The sequence below is a fragment of the Capricornis sumatraensis genome, chromosome 10, assembly GCF_032405125.1.
Source record: "Capricornis sumatraensis isolate serow.1 chromosome 10, serow.2, whole genome shotgun sequence".
Taxonomy (NCBI): domain Eukaryota; kingdom Metazoa; phylum Chordata; class Mammalia; order Artiodactyla; family Bovidae; genus Capricornis; species Capricornis sumatraensis.
In genome coordinates, this window is record NC_091078.1 from 95,554,572 (window position 1) to 95,581,372 (window position 26,801).

General features: G+C 57.0%; 4 protein-coding genes across 7 annotated transcripts; all 4 read left to right on the forward strand.

Annotated features, from left to right (window-relative positions):
* Positions 1 to 582: 582 nt before the first annotated feature.
* Positions 583 to 9,337, forward strand: RASSF1 (Ras association domain family member 1). Of its 3 annotated transcripts, none has more exons than XM_068981784.1 (6): positions 583 to 832; positions 2,737 to 2,855; positions 6,921 to 7,025; positions 7,224 to 7,521; positions 7,660 to 7,775; positions 8,451 to 9,337. In XM_068981784.1, exons 1-6 carry the CDS (start codon positions 583 to 585, stop codon positions 8,595 to 8,597), a joined length of 1,035 nt encoding a protein of 344 aa, XP_068837885.1. In that variant the 3' UTR covers positions 8,598 to 9,337. The 3 variants fall into 3 exon arrangements, with proteins under 3 accessions (XP_068837885.1, XP_068837884.1, XP_068837886.1); XM_068981783.1 differs by having other exon boundaries at positions 2,749 to 2,855; XM_068981785.1 differs by lacking the exons at positions 583 to 832; positions 2,737 to 2,855 and adding an exon at positions 3,320 to 3,589.
* Positions 9,338 to 10,298: 961 nt separating this feature from the next.
* On the forward strand, positions 10,299 to 13,120 carry TUSC2 (tumor suppressor 2, mitochondrial calcium regulator). The gene is made up of 3 exons (XM_068982689.1): positions 10,299 to 10,531; positions 11,639 to 11,759; positions 11,930 to 13,120. Exons 1-3 carry the CDS (start codon positions 10,386 to 10,388, stop codon positions 11,993 to 11,995), a joined length of 333 nt encoding a protein of 110 aa, XP_068838790.1. The 5' UTR covers positions 10,299 to 10,385; the 3' UTR covers positions 11,996 to 13,120.
* Positions 13,121 to 15,262: 2,142 nt separating this feature from the next.
* HYAL2 (hyaluronidase 2) lies at positions 15,263 to 20,320 on the forward strand. Of its 2 annotated transcripts, none has more exons than XM_068982000.1 (4): positions 15,263 to 15,378; positions 17,484 to 18,463; positions 19,155 to 19,244; positions 19,645 to 20,320. In XM_068982000.1, the coding sequence occupies exons 2-4, from the start codon at positions 17,534 to 17,536 to the stop codon at positions 20,053 to 20,055; spliced, it is 1,431 nt and encodes a 476-aa protein (XP_068838101.1). In that variant the 5' UTR covers positions 15,263 to 15,378; positions 17,484 to 17,533; the 3' UTR covers positions 20,056 to 20,320. The 2 variants fall into 2 exon arrangements, with proteins under 2 accessions (XP_068838101.1, XP_068838102.1); XM_068982001.1 differs by lacking the exon at positions 15,263 to 15,378 and adding an exon at positions 16,565 to 16,653.
* Positions 20,321 to 23,389: 3,069 nt separating this feature from the next.
* HYAL1 (hyaluronidase 1) lies at positions 23,390 to 26,457 on the forward strand. Its single transcript, XM_068982264.1, has 4 exons — positions 23,390 to 23,524; positions 23,989 to 24,912; positions 25,280 to 25,369; positions 25,548 to 26,457. The coding sequence occupies exons 1-4, from the start codon at positions 23,504 to 23,506 to the stop codon at positions 25,863 to 25,865; spliced, it is 1,353 nt and encodes a 450-aa protein (XP_068838365.1). The 5' UTR covers positions 23,390 to 23,503; the 3' UTR covers positions 25,866 to 26,457.
* Positions 26,458 to 26,801: the final 344 nt, after the last annotated feature.

Sequence of the window (26,801 nt, forward strand, 5' to 3'; positions counted from 1 at the left end):
CCCCCCAAAACCTCTGGATCTCAATCTGGCCTCTGCAAGTGCCCCAGCCTCCCAGGTGGTGAGGATAGCAGGCGGGAAGAGCTGTTGACCCATCTCCCCCCATCTAAGCGCTCCCCACTTCCTGCTCAATCAGGCGCGAAGGCTTAGGGTGCAGCCTCCCCAAGCTGGGGCAGGAGGCCTGGGCGGGGGGCGGGGGGGGGGGACAAGGGCCGGATGTGGGGACCCTCTTCCTCTAGTACTGTAAAGTAAAGCTAGCTTCCACAAACACGCCTGTTTCCGCGTGGCCCCTTGAGGTCGTCGTGGTTGTTAAGAGGAGGGGAGTGGCTCGCGGGATGAAGGGAGGATAGGAAACGGAGGGCGGGGACTCTGAGAGAGCAGCCCCCAGCCGCACCCGCGGTCCCACTCTGCCTGCGGGCCGACACAGCGCGGGCGCCCAGGTTTCCATTGCGCGGCTCTCCTCTGCTCTCCCGCCGCTCTGCCTGAATCCTGGAGGCGGCGCCGAATCGGGGCCCGCCCCGCGGCCCCGCCCGCCCCGCGCTCGCTAGCGCCCAGAACCGGCCGGAGACCCGGCCCGACCGGGCCATGTCCGCTGAGCCTGAGCTCATTGAATTGCGGGAACTGGCACCCGAACGGTGCGCCGCCCCGGGGCGCACTCGGCTCGAGCGTGCCAATGCATTGCGCATCGCGCCGGGCACAGCTCGCAACGCCGCAAGGCAGCAGGTCCCGGGCCGGGGCCACCGCTTCCAGCCGGCGGGGCCCGCTACGCACACGTGGTGTGACCTGTGTGGCGACTTCATCTGGGGCGTCGTGCGCAAGGGTCTGCAGTGCGCGCGTGAGTAGCGGACCCAAGAGCTGGCGGGAGCGAAACGGGCAGCCAAGGGACAGCCCCGTCGCTGAGGGCCAAGTTGTGATGGAGGGGGTCGGGGGGGACAGTTCCCACGGACCAGGTCCGTTACCTTTGCCCCATAGCACAAGAGAGTGCGGGCTGATAGTTTATAACCTTGCCAAGCTCCACCTGCCTCTGAGACAGTTAGGCAAAGGCGCTTCTCTGTAAACAAGGCACTACTTTCAAGTTTAACCAGTGCCTTGGCCCTTCTTGAGAAAGGCTTGTGCCTGTCAGTCTCTGGACTCACATTCTTACACTTACCCCTTTGGAAAGATTCACTTGCCAAGTCCCCCAGGAGAATCCCTGTGGTGAAGGGAACTTACCCACCTATGGGAGAAGGCCTGGAAATAGTCAGAAACTTGGGCACAGGGCTACAAGCAGGAGTTTTGAGTCTGTCTTTAGCAAATACCTATTGGAAGTTCAGTCAACCAGCTGCTAAAACATGAAACGCAATCACACGCCAGTTGGTGCTTCTGCCCTCCCAGAAATCACCAGCAAGCTGAGGTTGCTGTCTCACTGGCCATACACCATCTAGAAACACTTGGGATGCTTTTATAGCCCTCCAAACCTCTACCCTTGGATCTTACTGCGGATCTGTTGAATCAGTCAGGTCACTGAGAGTGTACCAGCGATTTTTAAAAACAGGTCATTCTAATGTGTAGCCTGGGTTGAGAATCACTGCTCTGGCCCATTTAGGAACTTAGGGAAGATGTCCCAAGCCTGTGTGTGATGGAGACCCTCTCATCTAGTACAGGAGTTTGTCTTTATTCAGCTAGGACGAGTATGGGACTTGTGGCAGCATACAAAAAGCATGAACAAGGGCTGGGAAGATAGCAGTGTTCCCAGGGAGAAATAAAGTGGCCATGGGAATGAAAAACAGGACAATTTGGGTGTGTGTCAGAAGCAGAAACAAGAGAGACATACATCAAGGATGAGCTGGGGTGGTTTGGTCTGGTTTTTGTTTTTTGCTGAGTTGAACTCTGGCAAGGGCAAGGGTGAGGAGAAGTGAAGAATTAAAAGGAGTAGGAAAGTGAGTTAAATGTTGGCCATGTCTGGTTGAAATGTTTATTGGACAGCCAAATGAAGATACTGACACACAGAATTTGATCTCAAGGAGGTCAGATGGAAGCCTTGGATCTAATGTAAGTCAGTGTACACAGAGAAGAAAAGCGATCAGGACTGGGCCTCGGACACTCCACCATAGATCTGGAAGCTGAAACAGAACTGAAGCCCCCTGAACAGGGGTTACAGTGAGGTGGGAGGAAAACCGCGGTAGTGAGGGCCCCCGGGGAATCCGGAGAGCAAGCATCAGACGATGCTGAAGAGGTGAAGGGACCACCGCATTCCGCGGTTCGGTCTCTGAGTTTCCTGGAGGGAGGGGAGCAAGACTGGAATGGGTAGAGGATGAAGGCGAGGAATTAAGTAAGAGACCAGTGTTGGTAAGTTTTGAGTGTAAGGGGAATAGAGAAAAATGACACGAAGAGGCACTGAGTTAAAAGTTTTTTTGTTTCCCCCTCCAGTAAATGGGAGGAGGGAGGGACGCTGATAATGAGGAAGGGGAAGTTCTGCCCTAGGCGCTAGAAATTCAACTGTTGAGCAGGCCTGGATCCCTAACAGCATGAAGTCTTCCCTGCCAGTTTCCAGGCGCGGGGCGGGACGGGGGGGAGGAGGGGGGGAGGCGCGGCGGCAGGGGAGACTCTAAAATCTGAGTGGCAGTGGGTGTTAACGGGGACTGAGATAAGGCCAGTCATGGAGAACACGACGAGCAACGGCCTTCATCCCGGGGCTTCGCTTCTGTCCCCGGGACGCTCCTCCGAGCTGGTGCTGGGGTTCCTCCACCTTATGGCCAGGCCTCTCTGCAGATTGCAAGTTCACCTGCCACTACCGCTGCCGCGCGCTCGTCTCCCTAGACTGCTGCGGGCCCCGGGACCTGGGCTGGGAACCGGCGCTGGAGCGGGACACGAATGTGGTGAGCGCGGGACCGGGGAGCTTACGGGCAACGCAGGGATGCGTGGACGAGCGGGCCACATTGGAGGCGTTCCCTAGGGCCGCCCGGCGCTACGCGCAATAAACGTTTTGATAGCCGACTTCCCGGAGGCAGAGAGTGGCTAATTCTGCGCGCGGGCTCCAAGGGGTGCGGGGGGTGCTGACTCGGCCCTAATCGCCCGGAGCCGCCCAGACTGCGCGCAAGTGCAACTTCCGCACCTTCCCGCAGCTGCATCCGGCCTCGAGGCCACGCTGGTGCACACGCGCACAAGCCCCATAGTGTCCCTTGGGAGGCGGGGCCTGCGAGAAGGCGCTGAACTGAGCTGCCCCAGGGCTGAGATCATTCTTGGAGGCGAGGCGTGTGTGACCCCGCCCTTCGACATCCCTTCTCCAATGAGATGACAGCTAGGTCTTGGCTGTCTACGTTTCAGTGTTAACGGTTGCGGCTCGGACACTGGTTCCGGCGCACGCACACTCATATACGGGCGCGCACGCGCACACGCGTTTGGGGCGGTGGTGGGAGTCTACCGGTGCACCGGAGCTGGCTGGCTGGCGGGCGCGGCGATGGGTGAGGCGGACGCGGGAACGCCTTCCTTCGAGATGACTTGGAACAGCACGACAAGCAGTGGCTACTGCAGCCAGGAGGACTCGGACTCAGAGCTCGAGCAGTACTTCACTGCGCGTACCTCGCTGGCGCGCAGGCCGCGTCGGGACCAGGTGGGGGCCGGAGGTTGAGGGAGGCGGGCGGGGGCGATCTCTGGGATCCCGCCCCTCCACGGTACGTTGCAGTCTCGAGAGTTTGTGGGCCGCTCCGCCCTCCTGTCAGCATGGATCTCGCATCGGACCGGGGCCAGCCCTCGGAACCGTGTGTCGGGCTTTCAGCACATCGGTACTGGGTGCTGAGCCCTTGCTGTTTCTGTCACAGACCGGTTGAACCAGGGGAAGCAGCTGAGTGGCTTGGGGTAGACCAAGGACAGGCATTATCCACCCCTTACTAAGGCTGACTGTGCAGTCTAGACTAGCACCTCGATTTCCGCGTGTGGGCGCTCCCATCCCTTCTCTGGGGGACCTGGAGGAAGTGGATGGGGAGGAGTCCTCGCCGGGAATTGAGAAGTGTGTTTAGGAGAGAGGCAAAGGAAGGTCCAGGCCCCTCCATTTCCACTCCTGGATGGAGCTAGCTTGGTCCCCACCTCTTGCCGGTCCCGGCCTGTCACCAGCTGCTGGAATGTGGAAGATTCTCAGGCTCCCCTCCTCTTCGGTGGACCAGGAGTACTCGCTTGGGCAGCATATATAGAAAAAAAATCAGAGCAGACCAGGGGATCTGGGAATGGCCGGGAAGGAAGCCTTGTTTTGGACTGTCAGCATTCAGGAGCACTTTACCCACGAAAGGTGGGAAAGGCTAGATTGTAAAATGCCCTGAGAGGAATCAAGAGATAGGGGTTACTAATTTGGGACTATAAGGTGTGGTACTGGAGCAGCTGTGCCTCTGAGAGCCTCCCAGATGTCCCCATTATCAGAGACCTCTGTGCTGTGTACCATGTGTGATCATCAGGCTCAGAGCTGGTACACTTCAGCAGAGCAGGAAAGAGAGATGGGGACCATGAAGTGAAGTTCAGTATACCTGGCAGCAATGGGGCAGAATTCCTTACATGAGCCAAGAGAAAGGAGTTATGGGTGATTATTTAGATGAAAATTCTATACCTTGAAAGGTCAGTCCAGAGTGTGGGTACAAGGTTTGAGGGTGGATCCCTGGGAATGTCCCTGTCCCTGTGTCACTCAGGCCTGAGCCATTTTCCATCGTGGAAAGGTGAGAAAAACCACAAGACATTAACCAATTGAAAAGCAGGCTGTGGAGTCCCAAGATACATACATATCTTGTATGTAAGATATGTATATCTATGGCTGATTCATGTTGATCTATGGCAGAAACCAACATGATATTATAAAGCAATTATCCTTCAGTTAAAAATAAGTTAGAAAAAAAAAAAACCATCAGTCACTCTGGACAGTGGCAGAGTAGAGGTTGAGTGGCTAGAGTGCAGCAGAAGGGAAATTCCAAGGTCCTGTTGTATGTCCCTCTGGGACAAACTTGTGGAATTCTCCTCCAGCAGTCAGTTTTAGAAAATGGAAAATGAAACTTTCTTCTCTAGAATCCTGGCAGGACAGTGCAGTACCTCCAGTCCCAAGTCCTTGAGGGAGGTTCACCTGGAGAAGGGAAGGGGCTGGAACTGAGGTCACTGCATTCCAGTCTGGGACTCTTGGACAACCCAGGGAGGGAAGAGGGAGGACCCAGGCTAGAGCTCAGAGCCATCATAAGGAAGGGGAATAAGTGAGTAGCATCCCTTTGATCACCCTGTTCTGTAAACAGAATTCCCTTCCTTCTTGCCCTGGCACTAGATTCTGCTCAGCTTTCCTCTTGCCCCTAGCACCTCTTCCATCCTGACACTCCTTTCCGCTGGGGCATGCCTTGTCCAAAATCCTCTCCTTGGATGGAACAAACACATCCGTCCTTTATTCCCAGCCCCTCTAGCCATCATTTTATCCCCCCCACATCCCTCATTTTCCAGGATCCAGATGATTTGTTCTTACCAGTCCTACAAGATTTCCAACCGTCTCCAGCAAGGTTTCTGCTAGAGTTTTTCACTTCTCAATGCTCTTTTCTATCTACGAGACTTAGAAGCTTGGGGAAGCAAATAGGCTTTGGTTCCCACCCCTCCTCCAGAGCCTCAGTCCTCAGTGTCAACAGCTTGCTGACAGCTGAGCAGCTGCAGGTAGTAGATGAAGAGCATATTGCTAAAAGGCTGTGAACTCTACCCTACCCCTCATTTGTCCTTCCTATTGTTCACATGAGACGGTGTAAGCTTGAAAGTGAAAGTGTTAGACCGAGGCAAGAATGCTGGAGTGGGTAGCCATTTCCTTCTCCAGAGGATCTTCCCCACCCAGGGATCGAACCCAGGTCTCCTGTATTGCAGGCAGATTCTTTACCATCTGAGCTATCGGATGGTTTAAGCTTAGGGGGCTCCAAAGGAGTAGTCAGGAAGAAGTCTGGCTGTCCTGGCTCAAAGCTGAGCGCGAGATTAAGGTTATTCTGCAGAAGACCTTCTAATGGGAACTTCTCTGGGACAGCGCATTGGTCAGTGATGATCTCAGCTGAGTTTGTGACACTCCCATTCCTACTAGGGCCTGTCTGATGGCAACAGGAAGTAAGGCTGATGCAATGAAACAAGGGAGTTTGGCTGAAGCCCTGGCCCATACGCCACCCTTCTGACAAGAATCCAGTCCCTGGAGGAACAAGGGGAAGGGCTGAGTGGTGCAGCTAAAATCTTTGGGCTGAACCCTCTAGACAGCAGGGAGGAGGTGCATAAGCTTCCCTGTTTGGCACTTACAGGACAGGCTCTACTAGAAGGCTGCCCATGTCCACCTCTGGCAGATTGGAGCCTGGCCTGAAGCTGCCTTTTGTGCAACTTGGGTCAAGATCAAATGACATGTCATAGTGGTTTTCACACTGTGTCTGAGACATGTAGGCCTGGCCCAAATCCACCACCAAGAAGTGTTAAGGTTGTAGCCGTTGCCCCTCTCCTCCTGCCCCCTGGTGGCTGGTCTCCTGGTATGCACCAATCCCTGTACCTCTCCCCCTGCAGGGAGTCATGGTCAAGGCAGAGAGGCAAAGTGAACTGCCTTCTCCAGGAGACACCTTGACCCCACCCAACTAGGGTGCTGAGATCACGCTGTTCCTTCTCAGAGTCCCTGATCTTATCCTGGCCTTGATTTCAAGGTGTCCTTAGAACCTTACCCAGGGCTGAGGAGGCTCCAGGCCAGCAGCAGAGAAGCCAAATGATTCTGCCTTGGCTGTCTCCATAGAATGCAGAACCAGGAGCTGTGCTGGTTTCCTTTCATCAGGCCATGACCTGTGTTGTCAGTTTCCAAAGGCTGCCCACAGGCCATTTTACAGAGTGGTCCACCAGGAGTTTATCGTCTTGCCTGTGACATGCATTGCAGAGGAATGGGTTCTGTGAGGGCCCTCTCTCCATGCCTGCCCATCTTTCAGGACGAGCCCGTGGAGTGGGAGACACCTGACCTTTCTCAAGCTGAGATCGAGCAGAAGATCAAGGAGTACAATGGCCAGATCAACAGCAACTTGTTCATGAGCCTGGTGAGTTGACAGCCTGTTCTGGAGAGAGATAGGAACCCAGCCACATGCCTGATGCCCAGAAGGTCAGAGTTGAGGTATTCTTGGGAAGGCCTGAGCAGTGATTTATTCACAACCACCCTAGCCCCAAGTGGACTGGTAGTTTCCAGTCCTGTTCCATCTCACCTGGCACCTAATCACAGTTTGGTTTTTCCTCTTTAGAACAAGGATGGCTCCTATACAGGCTTCATCAAGGTTCAGCTGAAGCTGGTGCGCCCTGTCTCGGTTCCCTCCAGCAAGAAGCCACCGTCCCTGCAGGATGCCCGGCGAGGCCCAGGGCGGGGCACAGCTGTGAAACGCCGCACCTCCTTCTACCTGCCCAAGGATGCTGTCAAGCACCTGCACGTGTTGTCACGCACACGGGCACGTGAGGTCATCGAGGCCCTGTTGCGCAAATTCCTGGTGGTGGATGACCCTCGCAAGTTTGCACTCTTTGAGCGGGCTGAGCGCCATGGCCAAGGTGGGCTTCCCACCCCATCCCACCATGTGTGAGGGTATATACACATGCAGGAGGAGCATGTGCTCCTGTGCATGCAGGAGCTGAGGGGCCTGTGCCTGGCTCTAATTAAACCCTCCCTTCCCTCTGCCTGGCCCACAGTGTACCTCCGGAAGCTGTCCGATGATGAGCAGCCCCTACGCCTCCGGCTCCTTGCAGGGCCCAGTGAGAAGGCCCTAAGCTTTGTGCTGAAGGAGAATGACTCTGGGGAGGTGAATGTGAGTAACAGCTCTCCTTAGTTTCTTGGGTGTGACTGGGCAGGACTGGAGGGTTGCAGCTACCGTAAGACTTGAAGGAGCAACAGGGCTGCGGACAAGCCCTGCAAAGCCTCTGCAGAAGTGTGTGAGCCTTGCTGCTAAAGTGGGGGTTTCCAGGAAATTCATGCCAAGGTCTAGGGCTTGTCTCAGGAAACCAGGAAGAACTATCTTGATGCACTGCTCTTTCCTGTTGTGGGAAGTCCTCAGGAGAGGCAGGAGTCCATCTGATGGTGTGGTGATCTCAGGCCAGGTCAGAGGCACACAGATAGGCACAGGACAACGTGGAGGTGCCCGTCTTTAGGCATTAGAACTTTTTACCAGGAAGCTCTCCAGCTCCCCGGTAGTAGTGCCTCTGCAGAGTGAGATTAAACTCAGAGAAAGGAGGCATGAGCTGTCCACAGGTAGCTAAGGAACACTGGTTTGGTTGCCTGTCTGTGAGATCACTGCCCTACTTTATGGGACCCATCTTCTCTATATATTGTTGTTGGGAATCTTAACACAGACAGTGCAGGCAAGAACCTGACAGTGGAAAGCACCATCCTAGGTGCATGATCATGATAAAGTCATCTTCTTTTGGGAGAGCCTGCCAGCTTGGTAGTGCCTGCTGTAGCTTGTGTCTCCCTTCTCCCCCTCCAGTGGGACGCTTTCAGCATGCCTGAGCTACACAACTTTCTGCGCATCCTGCAGCGGGAGGAAGAGGAACACCTCCGCCAGATCCTGCAGAAGTACTCCTATTGTCGCCAGAAGATCCAGGAAGCCCTGCATGCCTGCCCCCTGGGGTGACCTCTTGTACCCTGGGGTGGAAGGAGGAGAGTAGGCAGCGCCAAGGGCGTGCCGTGTGAGTGTGCAAAGGCCCCTGTGGCCTGAGGAATGAGTGTGCATGGAGGCCCTCTCTTGCTGGGGGAACGAGCCCAGAGAACAGAGAAGGAGCTGGCCCCCTGTGTCCACCAGTGGGTGGAGCAGAGCATGGCTCTTCACCCTTCTGCCTGTCGCGTACTGGGTCATGGTGGGCCAGGGTTGCCCTTGGAAGCTGCTCCAGGCTTGCAGCATGGGTAGAGGAGACAGAAGTCTCTTTAAATTTGTCTCAGATATGAGAATCTTGGAGACCCTACAAACAGAATAGGGTCATTTGCAGGGATGAGGGCCCTTGTCTATGCAGAATGGTTGTGTGATTTGGGTCTTGGATGGGAGAGGGGGGTGTCTCAGGATAGCCCTATCAGAACCAAGGGTGAGTGTTCAAGATAAGACAGGCATCAAGGAAGAGTCTAGGGTTCCCTCTCCAGCACCCTCTGACTCCTCACACACCTTCATGTCAGGGAGTGCTGGCTAAGGGTGCAGCAGTAGTGCCTCTGCCTCCTCCAAGGAGGATGTCCCTGGGCCAGGCTCTCTGTGAATGTGGGCACTGGCCCACTTGTCTGTGCCTTGTTTTCCGGTCAAAGCCAGGGTCTTTCCCTTGGGTATTTTTGATGATGTATGCGAATGTATGTACTATTTTGTGGCCTCAGCTGAATGCCTCCTGTGGGGAAAGGGGTGGGGGTGATAGTCATCAGGGCCTGGGGTCTGAGAGAATTGGCTAAATAAAGACTTAAGAATTCTCCTGCTTTTGGATTCTTTATTATGGGCCCTCATCTGTAACTGCCCCACATGCCAGTGGCTGCCAAGATTGATGGACAGGCTCACAGTAACTATGGGACAAATCTGTGAAGGATGTGGTATATGGATATGTACTCAGTCATCACTCAAACCCTGTGGCTAAGGTTGTAGTGGGGGTAAGAACATCAACTGCCAGAGCTTAGAGAAACCACACACTCCATGCTGTGGAAGGCGCTTCACCAAATATTGAGATCCTATTGTGGACCAGACACTGGTCATGGTACCAAAGGTACAGATGTTAATGTCCACAAACCTTCATAAAGCAAGGCTTCTGGTGGGTTTGGAAAGAACACTGAATTTGAAGTTCTTTGGCCCTGAATGTAGATATACAACCATTGGCCAATTCCTTAATTTTATTTAGGTTCAGTTTCTCCTCCACATGCCACAATTGGAGATGGCAAAAAAGGTATGGGGATAGAAGCCAGATGGGCACTGACCAGTCTGGCCTGGAGTCAGGCCCTAAAGTGCTGGTTTGGGGGAGGTACCCGGTGGTTGGGCAGGTCCGCTGAGCCTGACTCTAGGGGTCGGGGTCATAAGAGCCGCCATACAAGCTAAAGAAACCAGGCGGAGGACATCCACCGCTTTCCCTGGTGGGAGCAGCCCGAGCTGGAGAAAGCATGGCCTGCTGGGAGCTGACGTCTTGCGGTGCATGCTGGGGTACTCGCATCTGAGGGCGGCTGTTGGTCCCGCCCCGCGGACCGACGAGAGAAGCAGCCAATCAGAGGGGGTAGCATGCGGCTCATTCGGAAGCGGAAGTGAGGTTTCCGTGGAGACAGCGGAGCCTGCGGAAGGCGGCGGCCGCGGCGGCGGCGGCGGCGGCGGCATCTGCGAGCTAAGGCCCAGGCAGGGTATGGTGGCGCCGACGGCCTTGTAAGAGCGAAGTTACCGCGGGGCCCGCCATGCGCCGGCGGCCCTGACATGGGCGCCAGCGGCTCCAAAGCTCGGGGCCTGTGGCCCTTCACCTCGGCTGCGGGGGGCGGCGGCCCAGAGGCGGCGGTCGCTGAGCAAGCTTTGGTGCGACCGCGAGGCCGAGTCGTGCCCCCCTTCGTATTCACGCGCCGCGGGTAAGGGCGCGGGGTTCCGCCCCCGGGAGGACAGACGGGCGGCTGGGCGTCTCGCGACATGGGGCGCTCCCGCCGCTGTACCCCCTACACCCGAGTCTGGACGACTCCCATATTTCAGGTCCCCATAGGAACAAGGGGTGGGGAAAGCCGAACAGGCGGTTCCTGGTGGCCTGGCTGCTCTGAAGGTCTCCCTAGGAGAAGAGTGGGCCTGAGGCTTGTCCCTGGGTAGGTCCTCCGTACGATAAAGCTAAGATAGGGTCTCCCTGAGACTCCAGAACCTCTTCCTTTCATCCCTTCCATCCCAGCCTGCTAGCCGAAGGCTCCTATTCTCCCTCACCCCTAGTTCTCCCTAGAAGAGAATGACCCTCTGTTTTGTCTGTTTTCGTTCACCCCAGTGGTAGGGTTGGACCTCTCTGGGTAGTGGCTGGGAGAGTAGGACTGGGCCCTAGCGTTGAGGCAGGAACCTGGGGAAAAAGACCCTCACCCCAGGTATGTTTTCCCAGATCTGGGGGCACTGACCTCTCCCCTCCCCCAAGGGGCCCAGATAGGAGCACTAGATGGGCCTGGTTCTGATGGGCCCTGGGAACTGCTGCTCAAGTGTTGCTGGGATTTGGATGTAGAATCTAGGGGGACCCCAGTAATGGCAGTTTGGTTGCATCAGCCACCTGGACCGGGGAGGATTCAGCCTTTTTTCTTCAGGCTTCCTCCTAGCTCAGGCAACTGCTATCTCAGGCTTTGGCCTTGGGCCAGCAGTGTCTTCTGGAGTGAGACCAGCATGCCCAGGCCACCATCCTTCTCACTCTAGAAGTCCTGGGTGAAGGCAAGGGCCTGATGGAATGGCTACTCTTGCTGAACAAACCAGCGTTGTTTTGGTATGGCCTCTCTTCTTAGGGTCTGACAGAGTAGCACTGGCCGCCATCCTACTCCCCACTTTCTAGTGGACCCCAGATCCTAAGCGAAAGATTGTCCAGACATATTAACCTCCCTTTCTCCCGCCAAGGTTGTTCTTCCCCACTGGAGGGAGGGCATAATTCCCTGTGGTCTGTGGCATTTGCCATGACTAGCGTGGGGCTCCAGCCCAGCCTGTTCCCCTCTCCCTCTGCACAGCTCCATGTTCTATGACGAGGATGGGGATCTGGCTCACGAATTCTATGAGGAGACAATCGTCACCAAGAACGGGCAGAAGCGGGCCAAGCTGAGGCGGGTGCATAAGAACCTGATTCCTCAGGTGAGGGGCTGGGCAGTGGCCACAGAGCCTGTGTTGAATGTGTGGAGGCAGACCCAGATGGGGTCTGCTGTCGTGGTGGGGGCTCTTGGGGGAGGAACTGGGAGGAACAGGAAGGCTTCCTGGAATAGGGGCCCTGAGCCGGCCCTCACTAGCCTGTGTTTCCATGGCAGGGCACCGTGAAGCTGGATCCCCCCCGCATCCACGTGGATTTCCCTGTGATCCTCTATGAGGTGTGAGCCTGGGGGGTGGCAGGCATAAACACCCCCTGCCCCAGCAAGACACCCCCAGGCTCAAGGTGTGGCTTCCATTGAGGAACCTAGGCTGGGGCCACAACCGTGAATAAACTCCGCTGGCCTGGAACCTTCAGCTGTGAGCAGGGCAGTCCTACAGTGCTGGTTGGGTGTTGGTTTGTATGTGGACCAGAGATGGCTGGAAGCTGGTGAGGGCTGATGGCAGAGTTACCAGTCCACCTTTCCCAGCAATCCCTACAAGGAGCATGGCAGGGCACATGCTGGTCAGGAATGCCTGGTTCCTGTGCCCTTGCCTGGCCTGCATTCTTCCAAGCTTGCCTAGGGCCCAGCCCTGCTAGAGGCTACAGCACTTTACAAGCAAGGTCTGCCTTTTTCCAGCCCCAGGGCAATGGGAGCTCTACAAAAGTGGGAACTTCCTTTCCCTCACTTCCTTTACCCTCTCGTTGGAGCATTTCAGCCGTTTGCTACCTCGATTCCTCCCGTGTTTGGACAGAGGCTGGGGGCACAGCAAGCCTGATTTTTCCTGCCTACCTGCCCATTTGTTCCCAGCCCCAGATGGATGGACAATTTGCTGGCTGTTAATAGGAGTAGGGACTGGTGTGGGAGGTTTCTCCCTCTACCCAGGGCTGGCCCGATCCCTCCCCTCTGCAACTAGCTGTTCTCCCCGCTACAAGTTGAGAGGGCAGAGGATGGGGAGCAGGAAGGGCTCTGGATGCCTGTGCCCCATCCCACCTACTGTATCTAATCCCCCTTGCCCTTGCACATCCACCACCCTGTGGTAAGGCACAGCACCCTAGGGCTGGTGCCAGTAGCTCTGAGGAGCCCACCACCCCTTTTCCCTACAGTATACCCCTCCCTTCAGTATCAGTCACGAGAAAAGTACTGGAGCCCCTGGATAGGGGCAGAAAGGAGAGAACAACCATTAATAGGAATACTTAAAATGTGAAAGCTTGTAAATAGTCTAGTCCATGATGTTGGGGCAGAGTCTGATTTCTACATAGAAATGACTTTTTTTTTTAATCCCTTACTGTGCAAACTCTGTGCTTTAAGCGTGTGAGAAATGGCTTGGGGAGGGTAGTCCTCAATCTAGGAAGGCTGTTGTGTTATTTGTTCAATAAAATTATTTGTAGACCCTGCATACAAGACTGACATCCTCTGAGGCTGTGACACCCAGTGTCTGGACTACCACATGGGCATAGAAGGTAGACCTGGATCCAGGACTCTGGTCGCACTGATGTCTGGCAAGGTCCAGAGTGAGCCTGAGCCCAACCTGCGGGCATCCCAGCTACAACCAGCAGGTGGCAGTGTATTCACACAGACCTCACTACAGGCCCACTCAGGATGGAGAGCCACTCCTGTATTAGGTCCCTGGAATTGGAAGGCTCTGGGATACTTCAGTAGGGATTGGCTCCACCTGCCTGACCTGAGATGACAGTGTGACCTCAAATAGGTCTGGAACAGTTGTTCTGTCCCCAGCTGAGGCAGCTGACCCTATGTGAGGTCACAGCCTGAGCCCCATAGACCTTCTAGGGCCCAACCTTAGGTGGACAGCAGCCATCTGGGTGCCACTGCCCTTGACCTCCTGCAAAACTGCAGCCCAGATCCACTTACCTCTCCTGGTGGGCACTACCAGGAGTATAGACTTGGGGCTTCTGTTCTAGCAGGTTAAACTCATTCACCCAGTACTTCCTCTCATCCTTTCTGCTCTTGCCTTCTCATCTGCCGCCTGCCCCCTTGAACATTTGGCCTACACTTCTCAGGTCGGGTTGTGAGGCCAGTTCTCTGCTAGGCCTAGCTTTTGGCCATCAGCCCAACTCCCTGTAAGGGAAGAGAGAGTTCAGGGACACAGGCTGCTGGGTCTGGGAAGTTGACCTACCTGTCTTTTGGAGGTTTAAACTGGTCAAGTCTGGAGCAAGATCACCCTCTGCAGTCTGGACTTGAAGTTTGCCTCTGGGTATCTTCCCATTTGCGCAGTAAGATGCCAGGCATAAGGCCCTATCACCCTTCACTGCCCCTCCTACTGACTGCCCCAGGGCCAGGGTTCTGCTGTGCCGGATGGCATCCCGTCATCACTGTCCCAGTGTGGGGAACTCCCTGTGCTGGGCCTGCCCTAGCTGACTCTGAAGCGGGAAACAATGGGGGTCACGGCTGTGCTTCCCCACTCCCTCCCACTGGGCTGTGTGCACTTCCTTCCTGCTGGCTGCCTGAGGAAATGTCCCTGCCCTGGAACAGTGGTCTGGCCTTTGTTTCCCCAGGGACCCCTGCCCTTGGAGCTTCCGAGGCCTGTGTCCCTTAACAGAGCCAGCATGGTGGTCCAGGGACACCATCCTCCCATGCCATGTCCTGGACTCCTTGGTCATCAGGGGTAGACTGTAGGATATGTGCCCACCTCCCCCACTCCACCAGGCTTACACAGCCTTCTATTAAGGGAGAGGCCCTAGGCATCAAAGGGGTGGGATGGTAGGTCCAGGGGGAGTAGGCCCAGGGTGATTTAAGGGTGTGCAGAGTTGTCTGCACCTCTGGAGGAGTCTGCTGGAACCCTGCTGCAGCCCTCCCTGGAGCCAGCTACATTATTGACACACTCTCCCCACAGAAATACACCTCTCCCCTCACCAATTTTGTAAGGAGCCCTGTACTCGGCAGCATCTTAGAACCAACCAGGAATGTCCTCTGACAGAAGAGCACCGTACAGAAGCCTCCCAGGCCCTGTCCCTCTCTGCCCCCCCATCACCCACATCGACACTCTGTCACACTTTGTCCACTCTCACACATGAGATGCTTCCTCTATCAGTGGCAAAAAAATGACTCAGCTCCTGTAAGTTCCCTCAACACCCCCCACCCCAGGGCTGGTTCTCTTCACCACCTGCTTTAGGGAACCATCTGCCAAACATCCCCAAGTAGTTTGACTTCCCAAAGCACCACCACCAGGGCCGCTCCCCCTCATAAGCTGCTGATTTGAGGATGGGCCTCAGCCCTAGGGGCAGGTTTGAGAAGCTGTCAGTGTGGGGTAGGCTGGCACCTTGACTGGGTCCTCCAGCCTTCCTGTCACCTGGTGCAGTTTGCTGGGCCAGGGCCTACTCAGGGGAGGGGCAGGCCAGGCAACAAGCCAGCAGGACATACCGGAGGGAAGCAGGGTCAAGGCGGTCCCTTCCCCCGCGCCTGTTCCTGGCCCTTTCCTCTCTGAGGGGCAGCAGGAAGTGAGGATAAAGGGCTGGAGTGGGAGGCGGGAGCCGGTGGGAGGGATGGGGTTTATCAAGTCGCCGGCGGGCTGCCGAAAGGGCAGGAGCTGGCGCGAGTAGCTTGGCTAGAGACTTACCCCGGGAAGGAGGGAGGCCGCCGACCTACTGGGCCGACGGACTCCCACACAGGTGAGCACAAGGCAGACGACTGGTCTGCACTCTGGTACATGGTGCTCCCTCTCTCCTCCCAGGGGCCTGCGCGGGGAATGGGCTGGCCAAGCAGACCCGGTGCCTTTGGGGAGCTGAGGACCCCGGGGAAGCGGATTTAGGAAGAGGCAAGGAATTCTCGCTTCCATTGCAGCTGCAAGCCTGCTCCCCAGAGGGAGGGGCGTGCAGGGCGAAAAGACAGGATACCCAGCGGAGGCCCAAGGGAACCCTTCTGGGTGAGCCGGTTTTCTCCGCGGTCCGGCCAGGAACTTCTGTAAAGGTGGTAGCCTTCTCAGAGTTGAAAGGACGACTTGGGGTTCCCACAGGGCCCCGAGGCTGGACAGAAGGGATAGGAGCCTAAGGACTGGCCCGTCCCAGATACAAGTCAGAAGCAGGGGGATGCCCTACCCTCAGGGCTTGCTGGGCTTACAGGCTCCCAACCAGGCAGGCCTAACTGCGACCCACAGCTTGTGTTACCAGGACAACCACTGCTTCCACCCAGCCCTGGATGGGCTAAGACGCGGGTGCTAGGCCCTCCAGCCCCAGACTGGCAAGGGGCGAGGATTCCCTTCCGACCAGGGTCGGGCAAGGGGAGCCCTGAACCGTAAGGGGGGCGGGGCAGCACTGTCCCGGGAGATCGCAGACAGACTGCGGGTCACCGTCCCCCTTTCCATACAAAGGGGGGGGCCCAGGACTGGAGATTACACTCAGAGGTACAGAGCCAGATTCTCTACTGCCCCTAGCCAAGGCCTCAAGGTCCCACAGCACCTCCTTACGGACGAATGAGGGAACGTCACACTACCTTCATTCCCTTCCCGACCCTCCTCCTTTACGCTGTCCCTTTAAGCGGCTGGCCGCGTCGCGGAGCAGGGAGGAGTGTACCACTGGCCGCAGGTTGCGGGGGTGAACTTTAGGCTGACTTGGCGCTCGTGGCTGAGACTCCAGAAGAAAGCCCCATTTGGAGGCACCTCAGAGTCCCAGACTGGTGGCTACATTCCTCGGAAGAGGATCTGGGGTCCTCGGAGCCCAAAGCGCGGTACTGGCGGCTCGAAAGTCAGGCACATCTTCCCTCCCCCGTCGCAAATTCTGCGCAGGGCCCGCCTCCGCGCTGGATTCTTAAAGGGCCGGCAGGCTGGGGTTGGGGGGGCGGAGCCAGTAGAGGCGCTGAGCCGGGGCCGTGCCTAGGAGGGCTGCGGACCGGGCTGGGACGGAGATGGAGGTGGCCGTGGCGCAGGTCCCGGCGGTGCCCTGCGCGAGGTGAGGGTGGGCAGTGCGAGCCGAGCTGCTGTCTCCGCGGGCTCTGTTCTGGACCCCCCGGGGAGGCGGCCCAGACCGCCCCCCTTGCCGGCAGGGTTCAGCCCCCACGTGCGGGGCGGGGGCGGGGTTCCGGACAAAGGCCAGGTGGAGTGGGCTTTTACCCCGGGCCGCCTGGCCCGCGGGCACGCGCATTCCTGGTAGCTGTAGAAGGAAAGGCCGGTCTGCTGGCGCCACCGTGGGAGATCCACCACCCCTTTGTCCCCGCGGGGCCTCCACCAAGCTGGGGGAGAGAGTCTGCGCTCAGATAAAGTCTGTTAGCCTTACTTTTCTGTTGGGCGGGTGCTAAAAAAGATAGCAACTCGGGGCTGTTACAGCTTCCTAGCTACTGCAAGAGCTGTGCCTTGCCTCACCCAAATGCTGTGATTTCTCGGGACCAAAAGTTCTTCACGGGGTAGAGTGGGCCTCGGTTTGGGGCTCTCAGAAACTTTGTCCTTGGTGATACTCAGTCATGGATGAGCCTCTGGGCAGTGAGTCTATAGCTCAGTTTGTCCAGTTTCAGAGGGGTCACAGACCTAACAGCAGTTTCTGCCCAACCATAGGCTACTTGTCCAGGAAGGAGCCGTGTGCTCCAGGCAGTGAGCTACGGGGATGTGTTGCCTGTCCTTCAGTGGCCTATGGTCTTTCAGACCTGTTATAGCTAATAACAGAGTCTGAACAATCCTGGGCACGGTGGCCTAACGCAGCATGGGCTTTGGGAGTGTGGATGGGTTTGGGTTGGATGACCTCCAGGATCCTCTAGACTTACTTGCTGTCTCCCACCTTTTTACCAGTTCCTGAGCTGGTGCCTGGCAGGTGACACTGACTTCCTGCAGCCCCCAGCATGTGGACAGGCCTGGGCCCCGCCGTCACACTGGCCCTGGTGTTGGTGGTGGCATGGGCCACGGAGCTGAAGCCCACAGCACCACCCATCTTCACGGGCCGGCCCTTTGTGGTCGCATGGGATGTGCCCACACAGGACTGTGGCCCACGCCACAAGATGCCATTGGACCCAAAGGACATGAAGGCCTTTGATGTGCAGGCCTCACCTAACGAGGGTTTTGTAAATCAGAACATCACCATCTTCTACCGTGACCGGCTGGGCATGTATCCACACTTCAATTCGGTGGGGAGGTCAGTGCATGGTGGTGTGCCACAGAATGGCAGCCTCTGGGCACACCTGGAGATGCTGAAGGGACACGTGGAACACTACATTCGTACACAGGAGCCTGCAGGGCTGGCAGTCATCGACTGGGAGGACTGGCGGCCAGTGTGGGTGCGCAACTGGCAGGACAAGGATGTGTACCGCCGATTATCACGCCAGTTGGTGGCCAGTCACCACCCCGATTGGCCACCAGAGCGCGTAGTCAAGGAGGCGCAGTATGAGTTTGAGTTCGCTGCACGGCAGTTCATGCTGGAGACACTGCGATTTGTCAAGGCGTTTCGGCCTCGGCACCTATGGGGCTTCTACCTCTTCCCTGACTGTTACAACCATGATTATGTGCAAAACTGGGAGACCTATACAGGCCGCTGCCCTGATGTTGAGGTCTCCCGAAATGACCAGCTGGCCTGGCTCTGGGCCGAGAGCACAGCCCTCTTCCCCTCTGTCTACCTGGAAGAGACGCTGGCGTCCTCCACTCACGGCCGCAACTTTGTCAGCTTTCGTGTCCAGGAGGCTCTTCGCGTGGCTGACGTCCACCATGCCAACCATGCACTCCCGGTCTACGTCTTCACGAGGCCCACCTACAGCCGTGGACTCACAGGGCTTAGCGAGGTATGTCCTGCCAGGGCCCCGTGCTCTTCCTTGGGGAACCACTGCAGGGTTACCAGGGGGCCTCCTGCCCTCAAGTTTACTGACTACTCTACACCCCTCACCTCATTCTCTCTGTAACCCTATGAGAGGGTGACCTTGTTATCGCCATTTTGTGGATAAGAAAACTGAGGCCCAGAGAGGCTGAGAAGCTTGGCCAGAACCTCCCAGGAAATCCAGGCAGAGGAGGCACTCGGGCCCAGCATTCCGACTTCGCAGTCCATCCTGACAGATGTAGGGCTGCCCTGGTGGCTCAGATGGTAAAAAATCCACCTGCGAGGCAGGAGATCTGGGTTCGATCCTTGGGTCAGGAAGATCCCCTGGAGAAGGAAATGGAAACCCGCTCCGGTATTCTGGCCTGGGAAATCCCACGGACAGAGGAGCCTGGTGGGCTACAATCCATGGGGTTGCAAAGAGTTGGACACGACTGGTAGATACATGCCAGGCTCAAGTGGGCCCTTGGCTTGAGAATCGGAGGCCAAAGTAGAGGGTGGAAATGGCTTAAACATTTAAGGAGAAAGCGCAGAAGCTGCTGCCTGGGGGGTGAGAAGGGGAGGGCTGGGCTGGAGTCGGGGGTCAGCAAATGAGTAGAGGCTAGGGCCTGCCCACCTCATCTGTCCTTCTCACCCTGTGGTCTCATCCACTTCCCCTACAGATGGATCTCATCTCCACCATTGGTGAGAGTGCTGCCCTGGGTGCAGCCGGCGTCATCCTCTGGGGTGATGCAGGGTTTACCACCAGCAACGTAAGTAAGACCCACCCAGCCAACCAGAGCTGAGGCTGCAGGGAGAGGCAGAGTGTTTGCACTTTTGGCTGCAAACCTCAAAGTGCTCCCCTCCTCTGCTTCCCAAGGCAGCCCGTGTCCCAACAGAGAAGACAGGATCTACCCCCACCCCCACCCCTGCCCTTCACCCAGGAAGAGGGAGTTGTTGTCTTGACCAGCTGTTGAGTTCCACCCTGCCCCACCTGCCCTGCTGGGTTCCAGTCCCTGCCCCCACCCTCTTCTTAGAAGGAACAGGAACAGTGAGGGCTCAGGCATACGTGTGTGTGCACATGCTATTAAAAGAAGGTGCAGTCACACAGTGTGGACTGAGTTTCCATGTAGGTTGAGGCAGCTGACCCTCCTCCCTGTCCTCTGTCCCCAGGAGACCTGCCGACGCCTCAAGGATTATCTGACTCGGTCACTGGTACCCTATGTCGTCAATGTGTCCTGGGCTGCCCAGTACTGCAGCTGGGCCCAGTGCCATGGCCATGGGCGCTGTGTGCGCCGGGACCCCAATGCTCACACCTTCCTGCACCTCAGTGCCAGCAGCTTCCGTCTAGTGCCTAGCCACTCACCTGATGAGCCGCGGCTGCGACCAGAGGGGGAACTCAGTTGGGCCGACCGCAACCACCTACAGACGCACTTTCGCTGCCAGTGCTACTTAGGCTGGGGCGGTGAGCAATGCCAGTGGGACCGCAGGCGGGCAGCTGGGGGTGCCAGTGGGGACTGGGCTGGGTCCCACCTCACTGGCCTGCTGGCAGTGGCAGTCCTGGCCTTCACCTGGACTTCGTAAGGGTCTCACCCAGCTGCCAGGCCAGCTGGCCTCTGCCACAAGGGGTCTGCCAGGGATGTAGGAACCCACAAGGGGTGGACAAACCAGAGTCTGGACGGGCAGAGCCCTCTGAGATGCCCGGTAGGATATCCATACCAGCTCCCACCCCCTGTTCTAAGGGGGAGGGGCAGTCCCTTGGAAAGCCCCGTCTCTCCCTGCCAGAGAGGAAGAGGGGCACAGCTGAGCCGGGGAGGACCTGACCCTACTCCCCTGCCCCTGGATAGTTTATTATTATTATTTTGGGGTCTCTTTTGTAAATTAAATATAAAACAACTGCTTCTTTGCTTGGACTGTCCATGCCTGGGCAGGGCATGTGAGGGTGCTTTCAGGCTCTTCCAAATAAGGTTTGAGCTCAGAAGTGTCTCTGTGAGACTCTCTGCTGGGGACTTCTCATCTGTAACACACATTCACTGGGATCTGCAGGCCCAAGCTGCCCACTCTAGCTGTCCTGCCAGGGCACTGGCCACTGGGAGCAGAGGGACTCCCATTCTACCCCAATAGCAAGGACCTCGCTTTCTCCACTGACTGGAAGGTGGCTGGGTCCAGCCCTCTGTGGGCAGGGCCCTTGTGCTGCTCCTAAATGGTGCCGTATCCCCGGCTGGGCTGGTGCCAGTCTCCTCGCCTCGCCCACCCAGGGAGAAAGTGGGAAATGGATGTTTGATCTTCCCTGGCTGGGCAGGTAGCCAGATCACTCCTCCCTGCTATTCTCAAAGGCAAGGGCGTCTCCTCCACTCCCTGTTCTCAAGGGCAGTGGACTTCAGCCACACGCACCTCTCCCCATCTGGGTGCAAGTCCTCCACCGGGTACAGTCAAGGGAAGGCCAACAGGGCACCGGGATCTGAATCATGAGGCCCACTCCCTGTTCCACTGCAAAGATGTATGATGGGGTGAGCAGGGGGCCATCCTTGACAGGCAGGCCTGGCCTGGCCACAAGAGAGCGTAGCTTGTCCCCAGCCATCCCAGGGGAGAGAAGGAGCGGCCAGAGCAGTCAGACCTGCTTCACTTCCTCTGCTTCTGAGTTACCCTGGGTGGGGCGCTGCCCCTCCCTCCAGCCCTGGACCCACACCTGGATTCCTCCCATCCATATCAGTGAGGACTGAGCCCCTCCCCTCAGCTGACACAGACTCTGGGGAGACAGACTCAGGAAACTGCCACGAGGTGAAGAGGGCACCCCTGCTCGGGAAGTCCTGACGCCAGCACCGGGACTCAGGAAGCAGCCTCGAGGAAGGGCTCTACACCGAGTTGAACAAGAGGCACAGTGATGCTGGGAACGAAGCACGGGCAGTCTGGAGGAAGACAGCACAAAGGGGGCTGCAGGATCTGAGGTGGGGGTGTGACTGGGGGTCTGCCGCAGGCTGCTCTACAGTGGCAGCAGGCCTGATTTTGTCTGAGGGCGGCGACTGTCACCTGTTGAGTGGAGGCACTGAGCCGCTTGCGTGCCAGGGCTGGGCGGGGTGCACCCCAGAACCACACCAACAAAGACAGCCGTCCTCAGGGCCCGTTGTTAAGTCACGGAGTCGTTTCCAGGCGTTGTGACGCCATGGACTGTAGCCTGCCAAGCCCCTCTGTCCATAGGATTTCCCAGGCAAGACTATGGGAGTGGGTTGCCCTTTACTTCTCCAGGGGATCTTTCCAACCTGTCTCCTGCGTTGATTCTTTACCACTGAGCCCCCTGGGAAGCCCATATATTCAGGGGTGTGCTGGTGTAAAGGCAGAGGCGCATTAGATGCTAAGACCAAGTCAGACGCTGGGTAGTGGAGAATGTTCCTCAGAGAAGCACACAGGCAAGAGGGTGGTGTGGTCAGAGCTTGGGGAAGCCATCCCCCCAAATCCAGAGAATGCTGGTGGGCTGGATTGTGCCAGTTGCAGCCATAGGTTTCTGGGGGTAATGTAGGAGTTACCTCAGTTTCAGGAGGTGGGGTGGAGCTTTGGGGAGAGGGGGTCAGGGGCTACCTTGATGGTCTCCTGTGCCCTCAGCCCTTAGGAGTTGTGCCAAGCTCTCTAATACTAATAATCATCCCTCAGGGACCCTGCGTTCTGAACAGAGTCCCAAGCTACCACCATCGTGGTTAGACCCATGCTTGGGTCTGGCTGGTGTGCTCACAGCCCCCAACACCCGGGGCCCTCCTCCCCTTCAGCCCTGCCCGCTTCATCCTAGCCAGCCTAGAGGACCAGTCCAGACGGCAGCCAGCTGTCCCTGCTCCAGCAACCACCGTGCTGGGGGCCCATGAGCTCAAGTTCAGACTGGGCTGTAGACCCAGGCAGCGCGTTCCCCTGGACCAGAGATGTGGTGCTTCCTTCACCCAAGTCGGGCAGGCAAGCCTAGGCCTGAGCAACTCGAAGGTCTCAGTTACTAGCGTCTGAATCGGCAAACAAGGGAAATCACAAAGGAAAGAACAAGTGTGTCATCACTGATACCCTTGTGCTCCTCCACGTGGTCACATAGGCATGGGATCACGTGGTCATAAGACAACATGGTCCCAAACACACCAGGTCCTGGGCACCGGGTCCCACACTTGCACATGCCCACTCTCCTGGAGTTTGTGGAGAGGCCCAGATGGTCACTAACTGGAGCCTCATGGTCACTGAGCCAGCGCATACACAAAGGATGACAGCGCAGCCCTGACTTCAGACGCAGGTCCCTAAAGCAGGGGCGACTTATCCACTAAGCAGGGGCGCAGGGGCACAATATTTATACAGGCCCACAAAAAATGTTTGAATTTTAATCTTTTTTAATCAGAAAAAATATATTAATGAATTCAGTCTAGATTATATCTGTCCTTATACCAATTTAGTTGTTATATATATATATAACTATATATGACTACAAGGTTGTGAGAGCTTAGTTCCCTTATCTGAACCCCTGCCCCCTGCATTGGAAGGGCAGAGTCTTAGCCACTGGACCACCAGGGAATTCCCTTAAAATGTTTTTTTTAAGAAACAGGTCAACAAAAGCGAAAGTGCCTAGTGCCCACAGATGTCATAATTCAGCTCTGTGGGGAAACCACCCAGACTCCAGTATTACAGACAAGCTTGCCCCCTCGCACTGCCTCCACTCGCACTCCATCCCAAATAAACCCACCCCAATCCTGACACACAAAGCCCAGCCCCAGTGCTGACAGTGGGAGGGGCCACTTCCGGCCCAGTCCCACCTCTTACCGAGGGCTGTTTTTTTTCTTTTTTGCTAGGAGTGCAGGGGTGGCTCAGCTGTCTGGCCCAGCCCTCTCACCCAGGGCCCGCCCCTCAGCCCGCCCCCAGACTGGGTGGGGTGACCCCCTACAAAAGCTCAGCGTTTCCAGCAGCAGATTTCTTCCTCCAAGAGTGTTGGTGCACTTGGTGCCAGAGTTAAGGAACAGAATCTTGCTGATGCCTGCACAGGCCCTCACCCTGGGGTCAGGAAGTTTGGAGAATGAGGCCTTTCAGCCCTGAGGTCAGCAGGGACAAGTGGGCAGACTGGAGGGTGTACAGAAGGGCTGGGTTGAACTTTCCTGCTGCACTGAGCGTCCCCTTCAAGGGCTGGCCAGGATTCCTGGCGGAAGAGACAGGGAAGCCCCTGCCTCCATCCGTCCGCCAGCCTGGGAGCTGAGGGCCTGGCTCTCAGCCACGCTTCTCAAGACAGATGTCATGGCTTCTGTGGCCCTTGGGGAAATGGGGGTGGGCGAGCTTAAGCCAAGACAAGACCTGTAAGGGGGACAGAGGCCGGCCCAAGAAGCAAGTGGAGTGCGCCCTCTAGTGGCTGTGTTCCCCTCAATGCCTCTCCGCCCTCTGACCACCCTGAGCCCTGCAGGTCCTGAAGCCAGAGCAGAAGTGGTTTAACAAGGGACTTGTCCTGCCTGCCCTCAGTAGGGGTCAGAGAGTTCAAGGCCTGCTCTCTGCTTTGCCTTCCCTGGCCAGGTTTCCCTACACCTGCCCTGGGCTATGGCAGCCCACTTGCTTCCTGTCTGCACCCTCTTCCTGAACTTGCTCAGCATGACCCAAGGCTCCCGGGACCCTGTGGTACCCAACCAGCCCTTCACCACCATCTGGAACGCCAACACCGAGTGGTGTATGAAGAAACACGGCGTGGATGTAGACATCAGTATCTTTGATGTGGTGACCAACCCGGGGCAGACCTTCCGCGGCCCTAACATGACCATTTTCTACAGCTCCCAGCTGGGTACCTACCCTTACTATACATCTGCTGGGGAGCCTGTGTTTGGTGGCCTGCCCCAGAATGCCAGCCTGAATGTCCACCTGGCCCACACATTCCAGGACATCCTGGCTGCCATGCCTGAGCCTCACTTCTCAGGGCTGGCAGTCATTGACTGGGAGGCATGGCGCCCGCGCTGGGCCTTCAACTGGGACACCAAGGACATTTACCGGCAGCGCTCACAGGCATTGGTACAGAAGCAGCACCCAGACTGGTCAGCTTCTCAGGTGGAGGCCGCAGCTCAGGAGCAGTTCGAGGGGGCTGCAGAGGAGTGGATGGCAGGTACCCTCAAGCTGGGACGAGCACTGCGGCCTCAGGGCCTCTGGGGCTTCTATAATTTCCCTGAGTGCTACAACTATGACTTTAAAAGTCCCAACTATACCGGCCAGTGTCCACCAAACATCCGTGCCCAGAATGACCAGCTCAGGTGGCTGTGGGCCCAGAGCTGTGCCCTCTACCCTAGCATCTACCTGCCCGCAGCACTGGAGGGCACGAAGAAGGCACAGATGTACGTGCAGCACCGTGTGGCTGAGGCATTCCGTGTGGTGGCGGGTGCTGGGGACCCCAAGCTGCCGGTGCTGCCCTACATGCAGCTCTTCTACGACATGACTAACCACTTTCTATCTCCGGTGAGTCTCCTGTGACCCCGCCCACCCGGGACCTACCTTGCCAGGCCTTAGTCCAGCACCTGAGGCCACACAGCCCTGGGGCACTTTAGCCTCGGGGCACCTTCAGCCATTCCCTTTCACATTCTTTGAGCACCTCCTGTGTGCCAAGTTCTGTGCTAGGCACAGACAACGTTCTTCAGAAAGAAACTGTCCCTGCCTGCACGGCACTCACAGGCTAGAGGGAGGGCAGGCTTGCCTCTGGCCACCAAGGCTAGAGCAGCCCCCGGTGGGGGTTGTGAATTACTTGTCCCATCCGATAGTGACACAGCAGCCTGCTGTGGGAAGCCAGGGAGGCCCCCCCCGCGGAGCTCTTCTGTCCTTTTCTCAGGAGGAGCTGGAACACAGCCTGGGGGAGAGTGCAGCCCAGGGTGCAGCGGGAGTGGTGCTCTGGGTGAGCTGGGCAAACACAAGCACCAAGGTGAGCTCGGGCCCAGGAGGGGGGTAAGGGCGGGGGGGGGGCGCTGCCAGGCTGCCAGGGGAGACCCCAGCCCACCTTTCACTCCTGCAGCCTCGGCTGGCCAGGAGGCGAGTGCTTCAGTGTCCTGGGTGGACCCATGCATGGCCACGGTGCCCCTAATGCTCCCCTTCCCACCTAGGAATCATGCGAGGCCATCAAGGAGTATGTGGAGATGACACTGGGACCCTCCATTCTGAATGTGACCAGCGGGGCTCGTCTGTGCAGTCAGGTCCTATGCTCCGGCCATGGCCGTTGTGCCCGGCGCCCCAGTTACCCCAAGGCCCGTCTCATCCTCAACTCCACCAGTTTTTCCATCAAGCCTACACCTGGTGGTGGGCCCCTGACCCTACAAGGTGCCCTCTCACTCGGGGATCGGTTGCGGATGGCAGTGGAGTTCGAATGTCGCTGCTACCGTGGGTGGAGGGGGACCCGGTGTGAGCAGTGGGGCCTGTGGTGACTGGCATGGACACACACTGAGTACCTGATGCAAGCTGGGCCTGGCTAGGGCTTTCCCAAGTCCAGGCAGTCACAGGAGTCATGGTCACAGTCAGAAGTCCACTCAGCCAGTGTCATGAGCATATACCAGTGCACGCACACCTGCTTACCGACCAAGATAGCTGCATAAGCAGTTAGAGCCCTGGGCATCCACCCGACAGAGTCAAAAACACTTCCTCTGGAGACACTGAGTCAGTCTTCAAACAGAAGCAGTCACAAGCACTGACATTCGGGACTTCCCTGGCCATCCAGTGGTTAAGACTCTGAGCTTTCACTGCAGGGGGCAAAGGAGGAGACTAAGATCACGCATGCTAAGCGGTGCGGTTAAACAAATAACAAATAAATAAACTGACATTCACTGCGCATCTACTCTTTCCAAGTCTTGTGCCAAGCATTTTAAGTAGGCTAACTTAACTGTGCAATCCTAACACGACGCTGTGAGGAAACTGAGGCACACTTTCGCCAAGGTTGCACAGCCAGAAAACAGAGCAGCTGAGATTCAAGCCCGGGCTGCCTGGCCAGAGAGGTACAACCTTTTGGCTCCTACTGATAAGTCGATGGTAACCAGCTCTGCACTGCACTCTGAATCCGTTCAGAGGTAGCAGCCTCACAAATAAAACAGGATTCTAACTTCAAAAGCTGTTTGTTGAGGCCCTAAAACTTCCAGGCGCTGATATCCAGAGGGTACAGGAAAAGTTCTTTTCTCTCACTCAGATCTGATGTGTGTCAGAGGGCGGCTGCTTCCCAGTGTGGGGCCCAAATTTGAAGTAGAAGCTCCACCTGATCGTTTTCACGCCGCGCAGGAGGGATAGCGTGATCCCAGACAAAGCTAAACTATGGGCGAGACCTATCTGAGGCTGGGGCGGGGCGAGAACAGAAGCCCAGCCAACCCGAGATG

What these genes read in the sequence shown, in the direction of transcription:
- RASSF1 (XM_068981784.1), top strand. Translation starts at nt 583, where the DNA reads ATGTCCGCTGAGCCTGAGCTCATTGAATTGCGGGAACTGGCACCCGAA. An exon ending in TGGAGCGGGACACGAATGTG is followed by an intron (nt 2,856 to 6,920) that starts GTGAGCGCGGGA and finishes CCCATCTTTCAG; the next exon opens with GACGAGCCCGTGGAGTGGGA. An exon ending in ATGACTCTGGGGAGGTGAAT is followed by an intron (nt 7,776 to 8,450) that starts GTGAGTAACAGC and finishes CTCCCCCTCCAG; the next exon opens with TGGGACGCTTTCAGCATGCC.
- TUSC2 (XM_068982689.1), top strand. Translation starts at nt 10,386, where the DNA reads ATGGGCGCCAGCGGCTCCAAAGCTCGGGGCCTGTGGCCCTTCACCTCG. An exon ending in TTCGTATTCACGCGCCGCGG is followed by an intron (nt 10,532 to 11,638) that starts GTAAGGGCGCGG and finishes CCCTCTGCACAG; the next exon opens with CTCCATGTTCTATGACGAGG. An exon ending in ATAAGAACCTGATTCCTCAG is followed by an intron (nt 11,760 to 11,929) that starts GTGAGGGGCTGG and finishes TTTCCATGGCAG; the next exon opens with GGCACCGTGAAGCTGGATCC.
- HYAL2 (XM_068982000.1), top strand. Translation starts at nt 17,534, where the DNA reads ATGTGGACAGGCCTGGGCCCCGCCGTCACACTGGCCCTGGTGTTGGTG. An exon ending in GACTCACAGGGCTTAGCGAG is followed by an intron (nt 18,464 to 19,154) that starts GTATGTCCTGCC and finishes CTTCCCCTACAG; the next exon opens with ATGGATCTCATCTCCACCAT. An exon ending in CAGGGTTTACCACCAGCAAC is followed by an intron (nt 19,245 to 19,644) that starts GTAAGTAAGACC and finishes CTCTGTCCCCAG; the next exon opens with GAGACCTGCCGACGCCTCAA.
- HYAL1 (XM_068982264.1), top strand. Translation starts at nt 23,504, where the DNA reads ATGAGGCCTTTCAGCCCTGAG. An exon ending in TGAGGCCTTTCAGCCCTGAG is followed by an intron (nt 23,525 to 23,988) that starts GTCAGCAGGGAC and finishes TTCCCTGGCCAG; the next exon opens with GTTTCCCTACACCTGCCCTG. An exon ending in GGGCAAACACAAGCACCAAG is followed by an intron (nt 25,370 to 25,547) that starts GTGAGCTCGGGC and finishes CTTCCCACCTAG; the next exon opens with GAATCATGCGAGGCCATCAA.